At 36.7% G+C, this 16,783-nt stretch overlaps 1 protein-coding gene across 14 annotated transcripts in view; it reads right to left on the bottom strand.

Moving 5' to 3' along the window:
- Positions 1–16,783, bottom strand: part of INPP4B (inositol polyphosphate-4-phosphatase type II B) — a 934,219-nt gene that overhangs the window by 61,755 nt on the left and 855,681 nt on the right. For all 14 annotated transcript variants that reach the window (XM_077139955.1, XM_077139941.1, XM_077139945.1 and 11 more), the window contains 2 exons: positions 7,876–7,988; positions 4,298–4,452 (listed from right to left, as the gene is read on the bottom strand). In XM_077139955.1, the coding sequence (XP_076996070.1) occupies positions 4,298–4,452; positions 7,876–7,988 (268 nt within the window). The remainder of the gene's footprint in view (positions 1–4,297; positions 4,453–7,875; positions 7,989–16,783) is intronic.

The following is a 16,783-nucleotide window of genomic DNA, read 5'->3' as shown; positions in this document are numbered from 1 at the left end:
AAGGGCTAGAAGTATCAAACTTTTAAAAACAATAAATGATAACATCTTTAGGACCTTGTGTTAGGCGATGATTTCCTAGACTTTACACGCAAAATATTAGCAACAAAACCTAAAATAGATAAATGGGGCCTCATCAAAATTTAAAACTTTTGTTTCCTCAAAGGACTTTATCATGAATGTAAAATGACAGCTTCTCCAATGGGCGAAAATATTTGAAAATCATATATTTGATAAGCATTTAATATCCAAAATATATAAAGAAATTCTTCTACTTAACAACAAAAAGACAAGAAAATCCAATTGAAAATGGGCAAAAGACTTGAAGAGACATCTCTCCAAAGAAGATACACAAAACACATGGAAAGATGTTCAACATCATTTACCATCAGGGAAATCCAAATAAAAAACACAACAAAATACCACTCCTCACCCATTAGAATGGTTGCCTTAAAAAAAAAAAAAACAGAAAATAAGTGTTGGAGAGGATACAGAAAAATAGGAACAATCATTCACTACTGATGGCAATGTAAAATGAAGGAGCTGCTGTGAAAGACAGTTTGGTGGCTCCTCAGAAAGCTAAGGCTAGAACTACCCCATAACCTACCAATCCAACTACATACCCAAAAGCCGCAAAAACAGGGACTCCAACAGATATTTGCACATTGAGACTCATAATGACATTATTGACAATTGCCATAAGATGGAAGCAACCCAAGTATCCATCAATATGACTGGATGAAGAAAACATGGTTTTCTTTCCATTCCATAATAAATGGAATATTATTCAGTCATAAAAAAGGAATGGAGTCCTGAAACATATGACAACTGGATCACCTTTGAAGACATCATATTGAGTGAAATTATCCAGATACAAAAGTACTAATATTTTATGATCTCACTGATTTAAAACAATTAAAATAAGCAAACGTAGAGTCAGAATCTAGGATATAGGTTACCAGGGAAAAGGGGGGGGGGGGTAGGAAATGGGAAGTTAAGGCTTAAAATTTACAGGGTTTCTATCTGGAATAATGGAAATTTTTGGTAATGGATGGTGGTGATGGTAGCACAATCTTGTGAATACAATTAAGAGGGCTGAAATAAGTATTTGAATATGATTAAATATGGAAATGTCTGATTGTATATGTGGTAACAGAATAACTATTTTTTTAAAAAAATCCATGGAACCACTACACAGTGAACCCTAAGTTAAAATATGGACTTCAATTAATAGTAGAATTATAAAAGTGTGCTATCACCAATTGTAACAAGTGTTCCACACCAGTGCAAGGTGCGGTGGTGAGGTGGTGTATGGGAATCTTATATCTTATGCATGGTTATTCTGTAAACCTATAACTTTACTAATTTAAAAAAGGATTAAAAGGACTAGATGAAAAAGTTGGTACCTTGTTCTGGAAAGCAGAAGGCAGCAGAATGAATTCTTATTTGGTCAGTTCTTGATTTATTCAATCAAAGTTTTCTTTATTTTACTGTGGACCAGACACTGCTAGATGCTTAGATACCATGGTGAACATGATAGCTATTGATGGACTTAATGACTTTATATTCCAGGCTAGAGTTTGCATTTCAGTGTCTCACGATATGGATATTCCACTCAGGTCTTACACACAGGCTCAAATTCCTAACACGTTTGAACTAGTCAAATGCACTGCCAAATAATCTAAGCACTAGCACTTTGTTTCATTTTGGGATAAAGAACATAATGTTAAACTATAACTGGGAGACCTAAGTTTTAGTACTGTCTTTAATAAGTTTCTATTTGAGCAGTTTTTGCCAAAATATTCTTGAGTGCTCAATTTCATTATTTATATGGTAAAAGGGGTTGACTAAATTTCTGCGGTGTCTTCTCTATCTCAAATTCTATGTGTATTTCTAAGTGCATGTAGAAACACATGTGCACATCTAAATAAATTTATAAGAAACCTGTTCAGGGTTACTTTAATGATCAAATAAAATCCATCCATAATTAGCTCAGATGTTCTCTAAAGAGCTTATTTTCTTAAATAGTAAATGTTGCATTTGAAACATTATTTACAAAAGTTGGCAGGAGCTTTTATTTAATAATTTCAATGTCTGGTATTAGGGTGAAAGCTCATGTCATAATATATTTACAAACATAAAATTACAGGGGTCATAATCAGCTAGATTTTATTGTACTTGGAAGGTTAGCATGTAAGCAGCATAACTCTCCAAATCGATTTTTTATTTGTTCAATGAAAATTATTTAGTGATTATTGTGTGCCAAATGGCACTCCTGTCACTTTATTCATATCAATTCATTTATATGAGAAACTCCTAAGAAACAGCTACTGTTACTATCATGTCTGTTTTTTAGATGAGGGCACTGAGGCACCAAGAGGTTAGCTAACTTGCCCCCCACATTAAGAGGCAATAAGAGATTAACTTGCTCACTGTTAATAAATGGCATAGAGTCTGGATTCAAATTCAGGTCCCCTGTTTCCCAAATCCATGCTCTTATCCACTGGTCAGTTTGCCTATGCTTATAAACCTGCAAGCTGGTATTGCAAGATGGAACACTCAAATTGGGAAACTAAACAAGTTATTAAGGAAAGAACACAATTTATTTTCTTTAAACACATATACAATTACACAGACAGACTCTCTCATTCTCGTGCAGCACTCACCCAAAACCCAAAGCACACATTTACAAATTTGAAATTTACCAAAAAAGAAGAATTTTACTGGAATAGGGAGACTATGGAAGTTGTTTTTAGCATTTTTAGATCAAATTTCTCATGATGTAACCTTAACAGTTTAAAAGTGAGTGCCTTAAATGTTATGCCATAAGCAAATATCTTGCACAAAGTGACATTGCTTCTGAATAACCTTTAGGCAACACTGAAGTATGCAATTTTATAGTTTAACAAGTATTTGACTCTTTATCTACAAGTTTATATGCATTATCTTTCTAATTTAAGGGTCCTCTCTTACCTCTACCTAAATATACAAGTAATAATTCCACCTTCCAGATCATTTATCATGACATAATTTTAGTCTCCTGGCTTCTATAATATGTGCTCCTGCTCTCCATCCCCGGCTCCTGTGCTCCATCCATAGTGACATTGGTATGCTTTCCATGCACATTAGAGGATTTCATACTTAGATTCTGAATTTTTCCTCTGTTCGTGCTGAGAGATTATTTTTGAAAGAACCTTTTTTATATCAACCAAATGTGTGTGATATGGCTGAGACATTCTTTTCAGGCCTCTAAAACATCCTCATACATTTATAAAAAAATTATGATCGAATTCCACTGAACAATGAAAATGTCAAGAGACGTGGGTATAATAGAGGACTATAGAAACCTCTCATTAGTGGGAAAAACAGACAGGGATAGAATGAGCGCAGGCAAGCATCAATGATTCTCCACTGAAAAACGGCAGCAGTTAAAAGAAATGTGGAGGCTAATGGCATGGTAGATAAGAAGCAGTGCTCTCCGTGCATCACCTGACATTTCTTCCTGGGAACAAGCTGCCTATCCAATGCCACCTGCTGAGCTTCTGACTCAGACTTTGCAGCAAAGAGACAGTTTCACTTAACTTTATAATTAACGTGTGTCCTTGCTGACAGACATTGTGAATGAGGCACTTTTTCCTTCCCATTATAGCTTATACTGTAGATTTAATTATTCTGGAAGTGAATCAAGAAGCATGACTTCAGGCATAGCACTTTAAATCTGCAGAGTAACAATATCAATTCTCTATTTCAAAGTATCAGTGTCATCCTGTCTTTATGATAAGGGATGTGTAAATAATTTTCCAAAGGAATTAAAGACTTTGCAGACCCTGCAGACCATTGTAAAATTGCCTAAAGTTTTGCTTTAATAACAACTTGGTTTTATTTTACACATATTCATAGTTACTTACATGTCAAGGAAATGTGCTTTTCAATTGCTATATAAAAAATGCTATCAAATCCTATTAAAAATTACTCAGTTTGTGCATGTGTATGTGTTCCTGTAGTATTGTTCCTGTATATATAGAAAATGCTGAGTCCTTTTTACTTAGGTCTAAATGAGCTAATGAAATACGTCTTCACGCATAAAGTCACAATACAGCCACATTTTCTTTTACTGCCTAAAATAAGTTAGGAGGAATACCTCCAATTATTTTATCTTTCATGTCATGAACTATTAGTCATGAAATCCAGTGAAGTTGCTAAATGTTTAGTCCTCCAGTAAAATATATATTTGAAAAATTTTTTAAAGAGACCTCAAAAATGGAAGTAAAAGTAAAAAAGTTGAAGACGTGTGGAATACCTTCTCATGCAATCCAGGGCCCGGATAAAGAAGTCCTTGTGCAACTGATGTTCATCTCTCAAGACTGAGCACTGTTCCAGGGTTACCGACATCGATGTCCTATCTTTGGCACTTTTACAACAGGTGAAACGCATACCGTTTAATTTGCGGCAAATCTGTAATGCACATGTAAAAAGTTAACTGTTCATCTGTAGATTACTGCTAAGTGTCAGCCTCCTCTACTAGTCGGCACCTGTGTGACTTTGGCTTTATGTGAATTCGTGAGTCAGTTACTCTAATTTGTCCTATGGAGGATAGAAACTTTACCTTCACCCTTAAAGCATCAGTGGAATAGGTTTCATTTATTTAGCTCTTTGTATGAGAGGTATGGGGATTATCAAAGGCAGATGAGATGTTCGGTATCCAGCAGAGGAGGCAATGCTACCCGAGTGGGTATCCAATCTGCAGTGGATGATGATAATGGTCACAGCTCAGGGGCAGCAGCATAATTATGAAGGGGGAAAAGTCTATGTTCCTGGGATTGGACACTTGATTTGGATTCTAGATAATAAATATCTCTTCTTATATTTGAGAACCCTTGGTTTTATGCTCCGATAATTTAAAGGTCCATATGGTGGCTGTGCTGCAGATAAGGAAACCCTCAACAATATCCAGGGTAAGAGAATATCCACTGTTCACTGTGTATTGCGGTAGCCCAGGTACAACGCTAGGAAATTTTTTAGAGATTTTTCTCTTAGACTTTATTTTGTATGAATCCTAGAGAAAGGTACACTTAATTTCATTTTGCCCCTGAGGAAACTGAGGTTTAGATAGGTTAAGTAACTTGCACACAACAAAGTGGAGCCAGGATTCAAATGTAAGTCTACCTAACTCCAATGACCAAGCCTTTAACTTCTGTTGCGTTTTACTTCTCTTTCTATTTTATTTTTGTTATTTTGATTTAAATCAGGAGAAGAATCTCTAAACATCAGCAATCTCTTGACTCCTTGTCTTATGGTTAATGGGTGAATAACACTACTCCTTTCTCCCATCTATCCTAAGTGGAGTTCTGATATGAGATATTAATAAGCAATTTTAGTATTAACAATGCTAATCAACATGCATTTGAAATAAAACTTGTACAATATAATAAAGCCCTGTTTTATTACCTGTCATCAAGGTCTTAGTAGTTGCCTGCTCGGAGGAAAGTATATAATAATAATATATTTTATCAAGGGTTTTTGCCATGTTTTAATTGCGGTTCTGATACTTAAACTATGATTAATAATTCCCTATTGGTTTAGTCCTTTGGTACTTTCTCATTATTTCCAATTTAAGTGACTAGAGAAATGTGAGAGCATTATTTTACCATATAATATTGTATCATCGAAAAAATTCTAATCCTTTAAAATAGTCTTTCAAATTTGCTAACATAAAATAAAAGCTTGCCTATATTCATAGAAGTAAGTTAGAGACTTCAATTGTTCTTTTGAGATGTGATTTAAAAAAATAAGTATTATCTTTAAAATTTATCTTCACTATTATATGCACCTATCCTAATAAAGTTATTTAATGTTTTAAATTTAAAAGAAGGGTCAGGGAGCAACTCCATTAAGATAAACAGTTTGGGTCTTGATTTCTGCAATTCTAGAACTATATAAACTTGAATATTGATTTAACATGGTCGATTGACATTTGCCACTTTAAATTCTCATTTTATTTTTTAAATGCAATCAAGATAAAACTAAATATCTTCATATTTTTCATTTAAAATGTAATAAATGGAAGCATATTTTATTAAATAAATTAAAAAGAGAGGAAAATGAAAGAGAATGAGATCAAAGCAAAGACTTTTGGGAAAATGTCAAAAGAAATCTCTTTATCTCTTCACTTAATGTTGTTAGGTCCTTGTATTTCAAAAAGGATATTGAAACTGAAGTATCAGCCTATTGAAACTTTTTTTATAATAAAATCAGTGTTCTACAGAATGCTGAATTTATACACCACGGGTGCATGTGTAAATAAAGGTAGGAAAATCATCCATTCAATGACTAAGTTGTGAGTAAGCGATAAATAGCTGGTATGTACATTTTAGAAAAAAAATATTTAAGAAATCAATGGGATTTATGGGGGACCTTTTTTTATGTGCTGAAATGGGGGAACTACACAGACTAAGAGAATACATGCATTTGTGCATGCACATGTGCACCCTTCATTTATCTACTTATATAGCTGAAAGATATTTGTATGCTCCTAACTTGTCAGACTTGATAAATGATCAAACTATTTTCATGCTATCACATTAGTAAAATAGCAAAAATAGCTTATGGCCTATCTTCGGGAATTTCTGTGAGAATTAACAACCATAGTCACCTGCGACGATGCAAAAACCAGCACACGTGTGGAAGAACTAGTAAAACAACCCCTGTACAATGTACTAAGGTGCTAAATGGGACTAGTGGGAAATTGTAAATGGAGAATTGTAAATCACAGTTTAAGCATTAAAATCACAATTAAAACATGTCAAAACCCTTGATAAAATATGTCATTATATGCTCTCTTCAAATCAGGCAACGGCTAAGGGTTTCATATTTTTTCCTTGGATAGCCTTCCCTTTAGGGGCTTTAAGAGGGCATGAAGGGAAAGTAAAGTAGATTTCTGCCTTCTTTTTGGTAAATTATTTTATGTAGTCTAATCATAAATTATCCATTTCTTGTCCTCAGAAGAGAGTACATTATTTTTGTTATTATAACTGAAGTGCTGGCAATAGGGGGAAGGTTCTGTTATGCTTTTGATAGAGTTGTTAACCTGGACTCTAAATTGTACAAGCCAAGCACTGTGCAGTAACTACAGACATGGCATCTATCATGGCCCTCATCTTCAATGTGTGCCTTTCCAATGAAAGGATTCTGGGGGCTGAGTGCTTAGCAAAATTCAAAGGTTTATGTGAGTTATGTCTGAACGGTTGCCAGACAAACGCTAAAGTCATGACAGATAAAATGCAATTGTCTCCCTCACTCTTGTGAAACCTGGGGTGGGAAAGCAGATGCTCCTTTACCTTGAGGACACAATAAAATGGGAAAGAACCATACAAAATATAGTTCATTTCTCCAAGAGCAATCCATGGGCAATAAATTCTATGTCAATATCTAACAAACTTATTCAAAAGTTCATCAATTGAACCATATGTCTAGGAGCTTTACTAGGGCTGTGAGTCAGAGATCTGATAACCAGATTCCGTTGAAACGATGACTCTAGAGTAGCAGTTCAAAGTCCTGTGTGATATGTGACATTGGCATAGTAACATGCAATTTCAAGAAGACCACAGACATCTCATTTTAATCTCACAGTGTCAAATCATCCATCTCACAAAAAGAGCCAGTGAGTAAGATTCTTTCTTGTTGATGGCATCTTCTTCCATGTCCTCTTCTAATGGATTGATAGAACTACCAAAGATAGTGAAAATGCCTAGTCTGCATAATGAAGGAAGATAACTAGTAACCTATAGGGTAGAAGTTGGACTCTGCATAGCACACACCTGATAATGTTTGCAGGTCATTGTGGTGATGGGGAATAAAATTTGACATTAGCATGCTTACCGTGGCAGCCAGCCACATGATTTCTACGTTCTTTCTTTTTTTGGCTTGGATACTTTGATGGAGATTTTCTAGTAATCCTTTTAAATCATTTTGTTCTTGAAAATGTGAAATGTCTGAAAAAGAAAAGAGAAAATACAAAGCCCACAGTGTTACTATTAAGCTGCCCATGGAGTCTTCCTCAATCCATTTGTAAATGCAACTTCGATAACAACAAATGCCACTTGTGGCAAAGAGTATCTGCAGATAATTATGCTCATTAATCCTCTGTTCTTTTCTTTACTTAAAAATATGCCTTTGTCTCCTTCATTCCTGACTCCTGCAACTGTGGTACTACCATCTGGTCACTTAATATTATTATATCAACAAGGGAAACACCTTTGATGAAACTAGTGGCTGCTATCTCACTTCAATCAAGGCAATACACATGGATGAGATATAAACAATCATCTTTCATTTCTGCTACTAAGAGGCTAGATTGAATCATGAAAATATAATAAATTGAACATTTCAGGGGTAGGAGAAAAGCTGAAATTCCAAATAAAAACATAGCAGGGTTCCTCAACCTGGGTTCAATTGACACTATGACAGGTAATCTTTTGTAGCAAATGTATATTTCAATATTTTAAAGTGTTCAGCCTGGGATTTCTCCCTGAGCAGTCTAGCCATTAAGTTTGTATTCAGCTAGTGATATGATAGAGATTTCCTTGAATGCTATGAACTGACAAAAACAAACAAACCAATGCAAAAAAACCTTTCACAGTCTTTGCAAATTGGTTCTGAACTGCCTGGTGTTCTCCTTCAGAGTTTAGCCTCCTACCAAGATCAGCCTGAGACAAACACAACGTGCAGGGTCCTCTCCATCTTTTCCGAGTCTGCATCTTGTTCTGGGCTTATGGCTGTTCTAGGCCTTCAAGAGTCCCCATTTATGGAAGGCAAACTCCCCCTCTACCCTCTATGAAACAGACTGTCTCCCCACCAGCGTGCTCTAGTGCATCACTTTGCCTTAAACCACTTGTCTTGTTTATTATACTGTTTTAGCTATCTGCAAGCTGCTTCTGCTTGCAGGGCAGGCAGACCAAGACAGTTTTTTTTTGGCCCAGTCTTTCAGGCTGAACCCCATAGATTGGCACCTTACAGGTACCCCAGTAGGCACATAGAGGTTACTCTGCTCCCTCGAAAACATGGCCAGGGACCCACAACAGGAGCACAGGCTGACTCCACACCAGTGCCAGGGTAAAATCTACTCTGGTGAGAACCACTACTATAAAAGAAAAAGGAACACTAGGTGGCAATAGTTCCTGATAATTGAGTAGGAAACAGAAAGTGATACTGAAGGTTCAGATCATTACAATACTAATAACCGGAATGTGGGTAATAAATGCCACAAATTTTATATTAAAACCTAAGGGAATACACATCATGGCAAATTATGCCTGAGATTTGGTGAGATGGAAGTCAAGGTTAGAATATGGTGATGGAAAAAAGTAGGCTTTCTAAGAGATTGGTTGGGTTAGTACTGTGTAGTATGAAAAAATATATTCTATTGTCAAGTCCACACGTTGAGAAACAAAGAGTTCCTGAGAGTTTTGACTGAGGCTAAAAGCAGAGGAGAAAATACATAACAATATGGTCTATACTCAGTTACATGATAAAAATAGATAACATATTTCTGAAAGATCACAAAAACTGATACAAATAACCTTTAATAGTAATGAGGCTTTGAATTTCCAAATTCCTTTAGATGTTTCATTTCAGAAAAAATAACACATCCGACTTTGGTTTCATATAATAGAGGAAGTTTCCTAATGAAGCACACTAGTGATCTATATCTATCCAAGAAATAGATATAGTGGTGGGAAAAGTAAAAATGTCCACTGAAATCAACTACGTATTAACTTGTATTCCATGACTGCAGAAGAGATAAAGATTGGGCACAATCCAGATGTTTTCCTTCATTTAAGGAAATGAGACTGAAAAGATTCATATAATATATATGCATGATTTCTCTTTATTAGTTTCATTTTCTAAAAGTGAAAGCTATCATAAGTCACATCTCTGCTTTGTAACGATATAGATGACTCATATAAGAAAGAGTAGGTTTGACTAAATGTATCATTGCTAGATAGAAGACTATCTGACATACAGGGATTTTAACAGGACATGCCCAAAGAGAAAGGAATAGAGGAGAATGTAGAGTGCCTTGAAGAGAGCTCCTGAGTCTTTGAGGAAGGATAATAATGGTGCTTTTAAATGAATACTTAATGAATAAAAGAAGTAAGAGGTCAGGTCTACCATCACTGCTTGTAATGTTGATAAATGGCAATCAAAATAAAAACCAGGGTTATCATAAATTAAAATTATAAGTAGCCTTTAAAAATGATGTATAGGTTTATTATTGATATAGAAAATGTCCATGCCACTGTTGAAAGGAAAAATTGGCTGGATTAATGTATGAATTTAATTGTGTAACATTTTGACTTGTGAGTATGTGTGTGTGTGTGTGATGTGTATGATCGTGTATGCACACACTTACCTCTTTATATATGCATAATAGGCTTAGAGAGGCATTCGTTTAGATACTAACAGTGAATATCTTTAAGTTGTAGTATTTAGGATGATTTTCAACTGCCCTCCTTTTCTATCCTTTGCAGTGACTATGTATTGTTTTAAAATAATAAAATTGTTTTCAGAGCAAGGGAGAACAAAAGTATATGCATAACTTCCGGAGAAGATGGCGGCTTAGTAAGACGCGCGGGTCTTAGTTCCTCCTCCAGAACAGCTACTAGGGAGGTAGAGGCGATACAGGGCAGCTCCTGGAGCCACGAGAGAGACCAAGAGCACAGCGTACCCCATTCTGGAGTGGCTGGCTGGCTGGGAGAACCCGCTCCGGTGAGATCGCCAAGGGGCACGGGCTTCCCTGGGCCGGGCGGAAGGCGGCCGGAGTCCCTCCCCTCCTCCTTCCCGGGCCAGCTGGGAGAATTGGACAGGCTGTCCCCTCAAGCCACGGCGGCTGGCGCCCCCCCCGCGCGCGACCCCCCGGACCAGCTGGGAGAATTGGATCGGAGATCCCCAAGCTGCAGAGAACGGTGACCAGGGTCCCTTCCAAACATGTGGCTTCCCGGTTCGGCTGGGAACGGTGGATAAGCACTCCCCCAAGTTGCGGCGGCTGGCGCCCCCCCGCCAAGCTTGGCACCCCGGGCCGGCTGGGAAATTTGGACAGGCGCTCCCCCAAGACATGGAGGCCGGTGCCCCCACACCACGCTTGGCGCCCCGGGCCGGCTGGGAAATTTGGACAGGCGCTCCCCCAAGCCGCGGAGGCCGCCGACCCTCCCCACGCACGGATCTCCAGGCCAGCTGGGAGATTCAGATTGGCACTCCTCCAAGCCGCTTCGGCTGGCGACCCCCCCCCGCTACAGCGAGAGTTTTCCAAAGTTAAAGGAGCCACAGCATCTTTTAATGGTGGGGCCCGCAGACAGATGAGCGCCACGAGCGCCACCTACTGGGCAGGATAAGAAAAACAGAGCCCAGAGATTTCACAGAAAAATCTTTCAACCTGCTGGGTTTCACACCCAGGGAAATCTGATTAAATGCCCAGACGCCAGCAGAAGATAACGGATCACGCTCAGAAAATTGAAGATATGGCCCAGTCAAAGGAACAAACCAATAGTTCTAATGAGATACAGGAGCTGAGACAACTAATGCTGAATATACGAACAGAAATGGAAAACCTCTTCAAAAACCAAATTGATAAATTGAGGGAGGACATGAAGAAGACATGGGCTGAACAAAAAGAAGAAATAGAAAACCTGAAAAAACAAATCAGAGAACTTATGGGAGTGAAGGACAAAGTAGAAAAGCTGGAAAAAACAATGGATACCTACAATGGTAGATTTAAAGAGACAGAAGCTAGAATTAGTGAATTGGAGGATGGAACATCTGAATTCCCAAAATAAACAGAAACTATAGGGAAAATAATGGAAAAATTTGAACAGGGGATCAGGGAACTGAATGACAATATGAAGCACACAAATATACGTGTTGTGGGTGTCCCAGAAGGAGAAGAGAAGGGAAAAGGAGGAGAAAAACTAATGGAAGAAATTATCACTGAAAATTTCCCAACTCTTATGAAAGACCTAAAATTACAGATACAAGAAGTACAGCGCACCCCAAAGAGAACAGATCCAAATAGGCATTCTCCAAGACACTTACTAGTTAGAATGTCAGAGGTCAAAGAGAAAGAGAGGATCTTGAAAGCAGCAAGAAAAAAACATTCCATCATATACAAGGGAAACCCAATAAGACTATGTGTAGATTTCTCAGTAGAAACCATAGAAGCTAGAAGACAGTGGGATGATATATTTAAATTAGTAGAAGAGAAAAACAGCCAACCAAGACTTCTATATCCAGCAAAATTGTCCTTCAAAAATGAGGGAGAAATTAAAACATTCTCAGACAAAAAGTCACTGAGAGAATTTGTGACCAAGAGACCAGCTCTACAAGAAATACTAAAGGGAGCACTAGAGTCAGATACGAAAAGAGAGAAGAGAGAGGTATGGAGAAGAGTGTAGAAAGAAGGAAAATCAGATATGATATATATAATACAAAAGGCAAAATGGTAGAGGAAAATATTATCCAAACAGTAATAACACTAAATGTTAATGGACTGAATTCCCCAATCAAAAGACATAGACTGGCAGAATGGATTAAAAAACAGGATTCTTCCATATGCTGTCTACAGGAAACACTTCTTAGACACAAAGATAAACATAGGTTGAAAGTGAAAGGTTGGGAAAAGGTATTTCATGCAAATAACAACCACAAAAGAGCAGGAGTAGCTATACTAATATCCAACAAATTAGACTTCAAATGTAAAACAGTTAAAAGAGACAAAGAAGGACACTATCTGCTAATAAAAGGAACAATTAAACAAGAAGACATAACAATCATAAATATTTATGCACCGAACCAGAATGCCCCAAATACATGAGGAATACACTGCAAACACTGAAAAGGGAAATAGACACATATATCATAATAGCTGGAGACTTCAATTCACCACTCTCATCAATGGACAGAACATCTAGACAGAGGATCAATAAAGAAACAGAGAATCTGAATATTACTATAAATGAGCTAGACTTAACAGACATTTATAGGACATTACATCCCACAACAGCAGGATACACCTTTTTCTCAAGTGCTCATGGATCATTCTCAAAGATAGACTACATGCTGGGTCACAAAGGAAGTCATAACAAATTTAAAAAGATTGAAATCATACACAACACTTTCTCAGGTCATAAAGGAATGAAGTTGGAAATCAATAATAGGCGGAGTGCCAGAAAATTCACAAATACGTGGAGGCTCAACAACACACTCTTAAACGAGTGGGTCAAAGAAGAAATTGCAAGAGAAATTAGTAAATACCTCGAGGAGAATGAAAATGAAAACACAGCATATCAAAACCTATGGGACGCAGCAAAGGCAGTGCTAAGAGGGAAATTTATTGCCCTAAATGCCTATATCAGAAAAGAAGAAAAGGCAAAAATGCAGGAATTAACTGTCTACTTGGAAGAACTGGAGAAAGAACAGCAAACTAACCCCAAAGCAAGCAAAAGGAAAGAAATAACAAAGATTAGAGCAGAAATAAATGAAATTGAAAACATGAAAACAATAGAGAAAATCAATAAGACCAGAAGTTGGTTCTATGAGAAAATCAATAAGATGATGGGCCCTTAGCAAGATTGAAAAAAGGAGAAGAGAGAGGATGCAAATAAATAAGATCAGAAATGGAAGAGGAGACATAACCACTGACCTCACAGAAATAAAGAAGGTAATAACAGGATACTATGAACAACTTTACGTTAATAAATACAACAATTTAGATGAAATGGACAGGTTCCTGGAAAGACATGAACAACCAACTTTGACTCAAGAAGAAATAGATGACCTCAACAAACCAATCACAAGTAAAGAAATTGAATCAGTCATTCAAAAGCTTCTTAAAAAGAAAAGTCCAGGACCAGACGGCTTCACATGTGAATTCTACCAAACATTCCAGAAAGAATTAGTACCAACTCTCCTCAAACTCTTCAAAAAAATCGAACTGGAGGGAAAGCTACCTAATTCATTCTATGAAGCAAACATCACCCTCATACCAAAACCAGGCAAAGATATTACAAAAAAGAAAACTACAGACCAATCTCTCTAATGAATATAGATGCAAAAATCCTCAACAAAATTCTAGCAAATCGAATCCAGCAACACACTAAAAGATTTATACATCACAACCAAGTAGGACTCATCCCAGGTATGCAAGGATGGTACAACATAAGAAAATCAATTAATGTAATACACCAGATCAACAAATCAAAGCAGAAAAATCACATGATCATCTCAATTGGTGCAGAGAAGGCATATGACAAGATTCAACATCCTTTCCTGTTGAAAACACTTCAAAAGATAGAAATACAAGGGAACTTCCTTAAAATGATAGAGGGAATATATGAAAAACCCACAGCTAATATCCTCCTCAATGGGGAAAAATTGAAAACTTTCCCCCTAAGATCAGGAACAAGACAAGGATGTCCATTATCACCACTATTATTCAACATCGTGTTGGAGGTTCTAGCCAGAGCGATTAGACAAGAAAAAGAAATATAAGGCATCAAAATTGGAAAGGAAGAAGTAAAACTATCACTGTTTGCAGACGATATGATACTATACGTCGAAAACCCGGAAAAATTCACAACAAAACTACTAGAGCAAATAAATGAGTACAGCAAAGTAGCAGGTTACAAGATCAACATTCAAAAATCTGTAGCATTTCTATACACTAGTAATGAACAAGCTGAGGGGGAAATCAAGAAACGAATTCCATTTACAATTGCAACTCAAAGAATAAAATACTTAGGAATAAATTTAACTAAAAAACAAAAGACCTATACAAAGAAAACTACAAAAAACTGTTAAAAGAAATCACAGAAGACCTAAATAGATGGAAGGGCATACCGTATTCATGGATTGGAAGACTAAATATAGTTAAGATGTCAATCCTACCTAAATTGATTTACAGATTCAATGCAATACCAATCAAAATCCCAAAAACCTATTTTTCAGAAATAGAAAAACCAATAAGCAAATTTATCTGGAAGGGCAGGGTACCCCGAATTGCTAAAAGTATCTTGAGGAAAAAAAACAAAGCTGGAGGTCTCACGCTGCCGGACTTTAAGGCATATTATGAAGCCACAGTGGTCAAAACAGCCTGGTATTGGCATAAAGATAGATATATCAACCAATGGAATCGAACAGAGTGCTCAGATATAGACCCTCTCATCTATGGACATTTGATCCTTGATAAGGCAGTCAAGCCAACTCACCTGGGACAGAACAGTCTCTTCAATAAATGGTGCCTAGAGAACTGGATATCCATATGCAAAAGAATGAAAGAGGACCCGTATCCCACACCCTATACAAAAGTTAACTCAAAATGGATCAAAGATCTAAACATTAGGTCTAAGACCATAAAACAGTTAGAGGAAAATGTAGGGATATATCTTATGAAACTTACAGTTGGAGGAGGTTTTATAGACCTTAAACCTAAAGCAAGAGCACTGAAGAAAGAAATAAATAAATGGGAGCTCCTCAAAATTAAACACTTTTGTGCATCAAAGAACTTCATCAAGAAAGTAGAAAGACAGCCTACACAATGGGAGACGATATTTGGAAATGACATATCAGATAAAGGTCTAGTATCCAGAATTTATAAAGAGATTGTCCAACTCAACAACAAAAAGACAGCCAACCCAATTACAAAATGGGAAAAAGACTTGAACAGACACCTATCAGAAGAGGAAATACAAATGACCAAAAGGCACATGAAGAGATGCTCAATGTCCCTGGCCATTAGAGAAATGCAAATCAAAACCACAATGAGATATCATCTCACACCCACCAGAATGGCCATTATCAACAAAACAGAAAATGACAAGTGCTGGAGAGGATGCAGAGAAAGAGGCACACTTATCCACTGTTGGTGGGAATGTCAAATGGTGCAACCACTGTGGAAGGCACTTTGGTGGTTCCTCAAAAAGCTGAATATAGAATTGCCATACGACCCAGCAATACCATTGCTAGGTATCTACTCAAAGGACTTAAGGGCAAAGACACAAATGGATATTTGCACACCAATGTTTATAGCAGCGTTATTTACAATTGCAAAGAGATGGAAACAGCCAAAATGTCCATCAACAGACGAGTGGCTAAACAAACTGCAGTATATACATATGATGGAATATTATGCAGCTTTAAGACAGAATAAACTTATGAGGCATGTATAGCATGCATGGACCTAGAGAACATTATGCTGAATGAGTCTAGCCAAAAACTAAAGGACAAATACTGTATGGTCCCACTGATGTGAACCGACATTCGAGAATAAACTTGGAATATGTCATTGGTAACAGAGACCAGCAGGAGTTAGAAACAGGGTAAGATAATGGGTAATTGGAGCTGAAGGGATACAGACTATGCAACAGGACTAGATACAAAAACTCAAAAATGGACAGCACAATAATACCTAATTGTAAAGTAATCATGTTAAAACACTGAATGAAGCTGCATCTGAGCTATAGGTTTTTTGTTTGTTTGTTCGTCTGTTTGTTTGTGTCTTTTTTTTCTTTTTCCTTTTTTGTTTTTTTTTTACCATTATTATTATTTTTATTTTTTTCTCTATATTAACATTCTATATCTTTTTCTCTTGTTTTGCTAGTTCTTTTCCTAAATCGATGCAAATGTACTAAGAAATGATGATCATGCATCTATGTGATGATGTTAAGAATTACTGATTGCATATGTAGAATGGAATGATTTCTAAATGTTGTGTTAATTTCTTTTTTTCTTTAATTAA

This window comes from Tamandua tetradactyla, chromosome 22 (genome assembly GCF_023851605.1).
Source record: "Tamandua tetradactyla isolate mTamTet1 chromosome 22, mTamTet1.pri, whole genome shotgun sequence".
NCBI classification, from domain to species: Eukaryota; Metazoa; Chordata; class Mammalia; order Pilosa; family Myrmecophagidae; genus Tamandua; species Tamandua tetradactyla.
The sequence above is the reverse complement of the archived record's forward strand: the minus strand, read 5'-3'. Positions and strand labels throughout refer to the sequence as shown.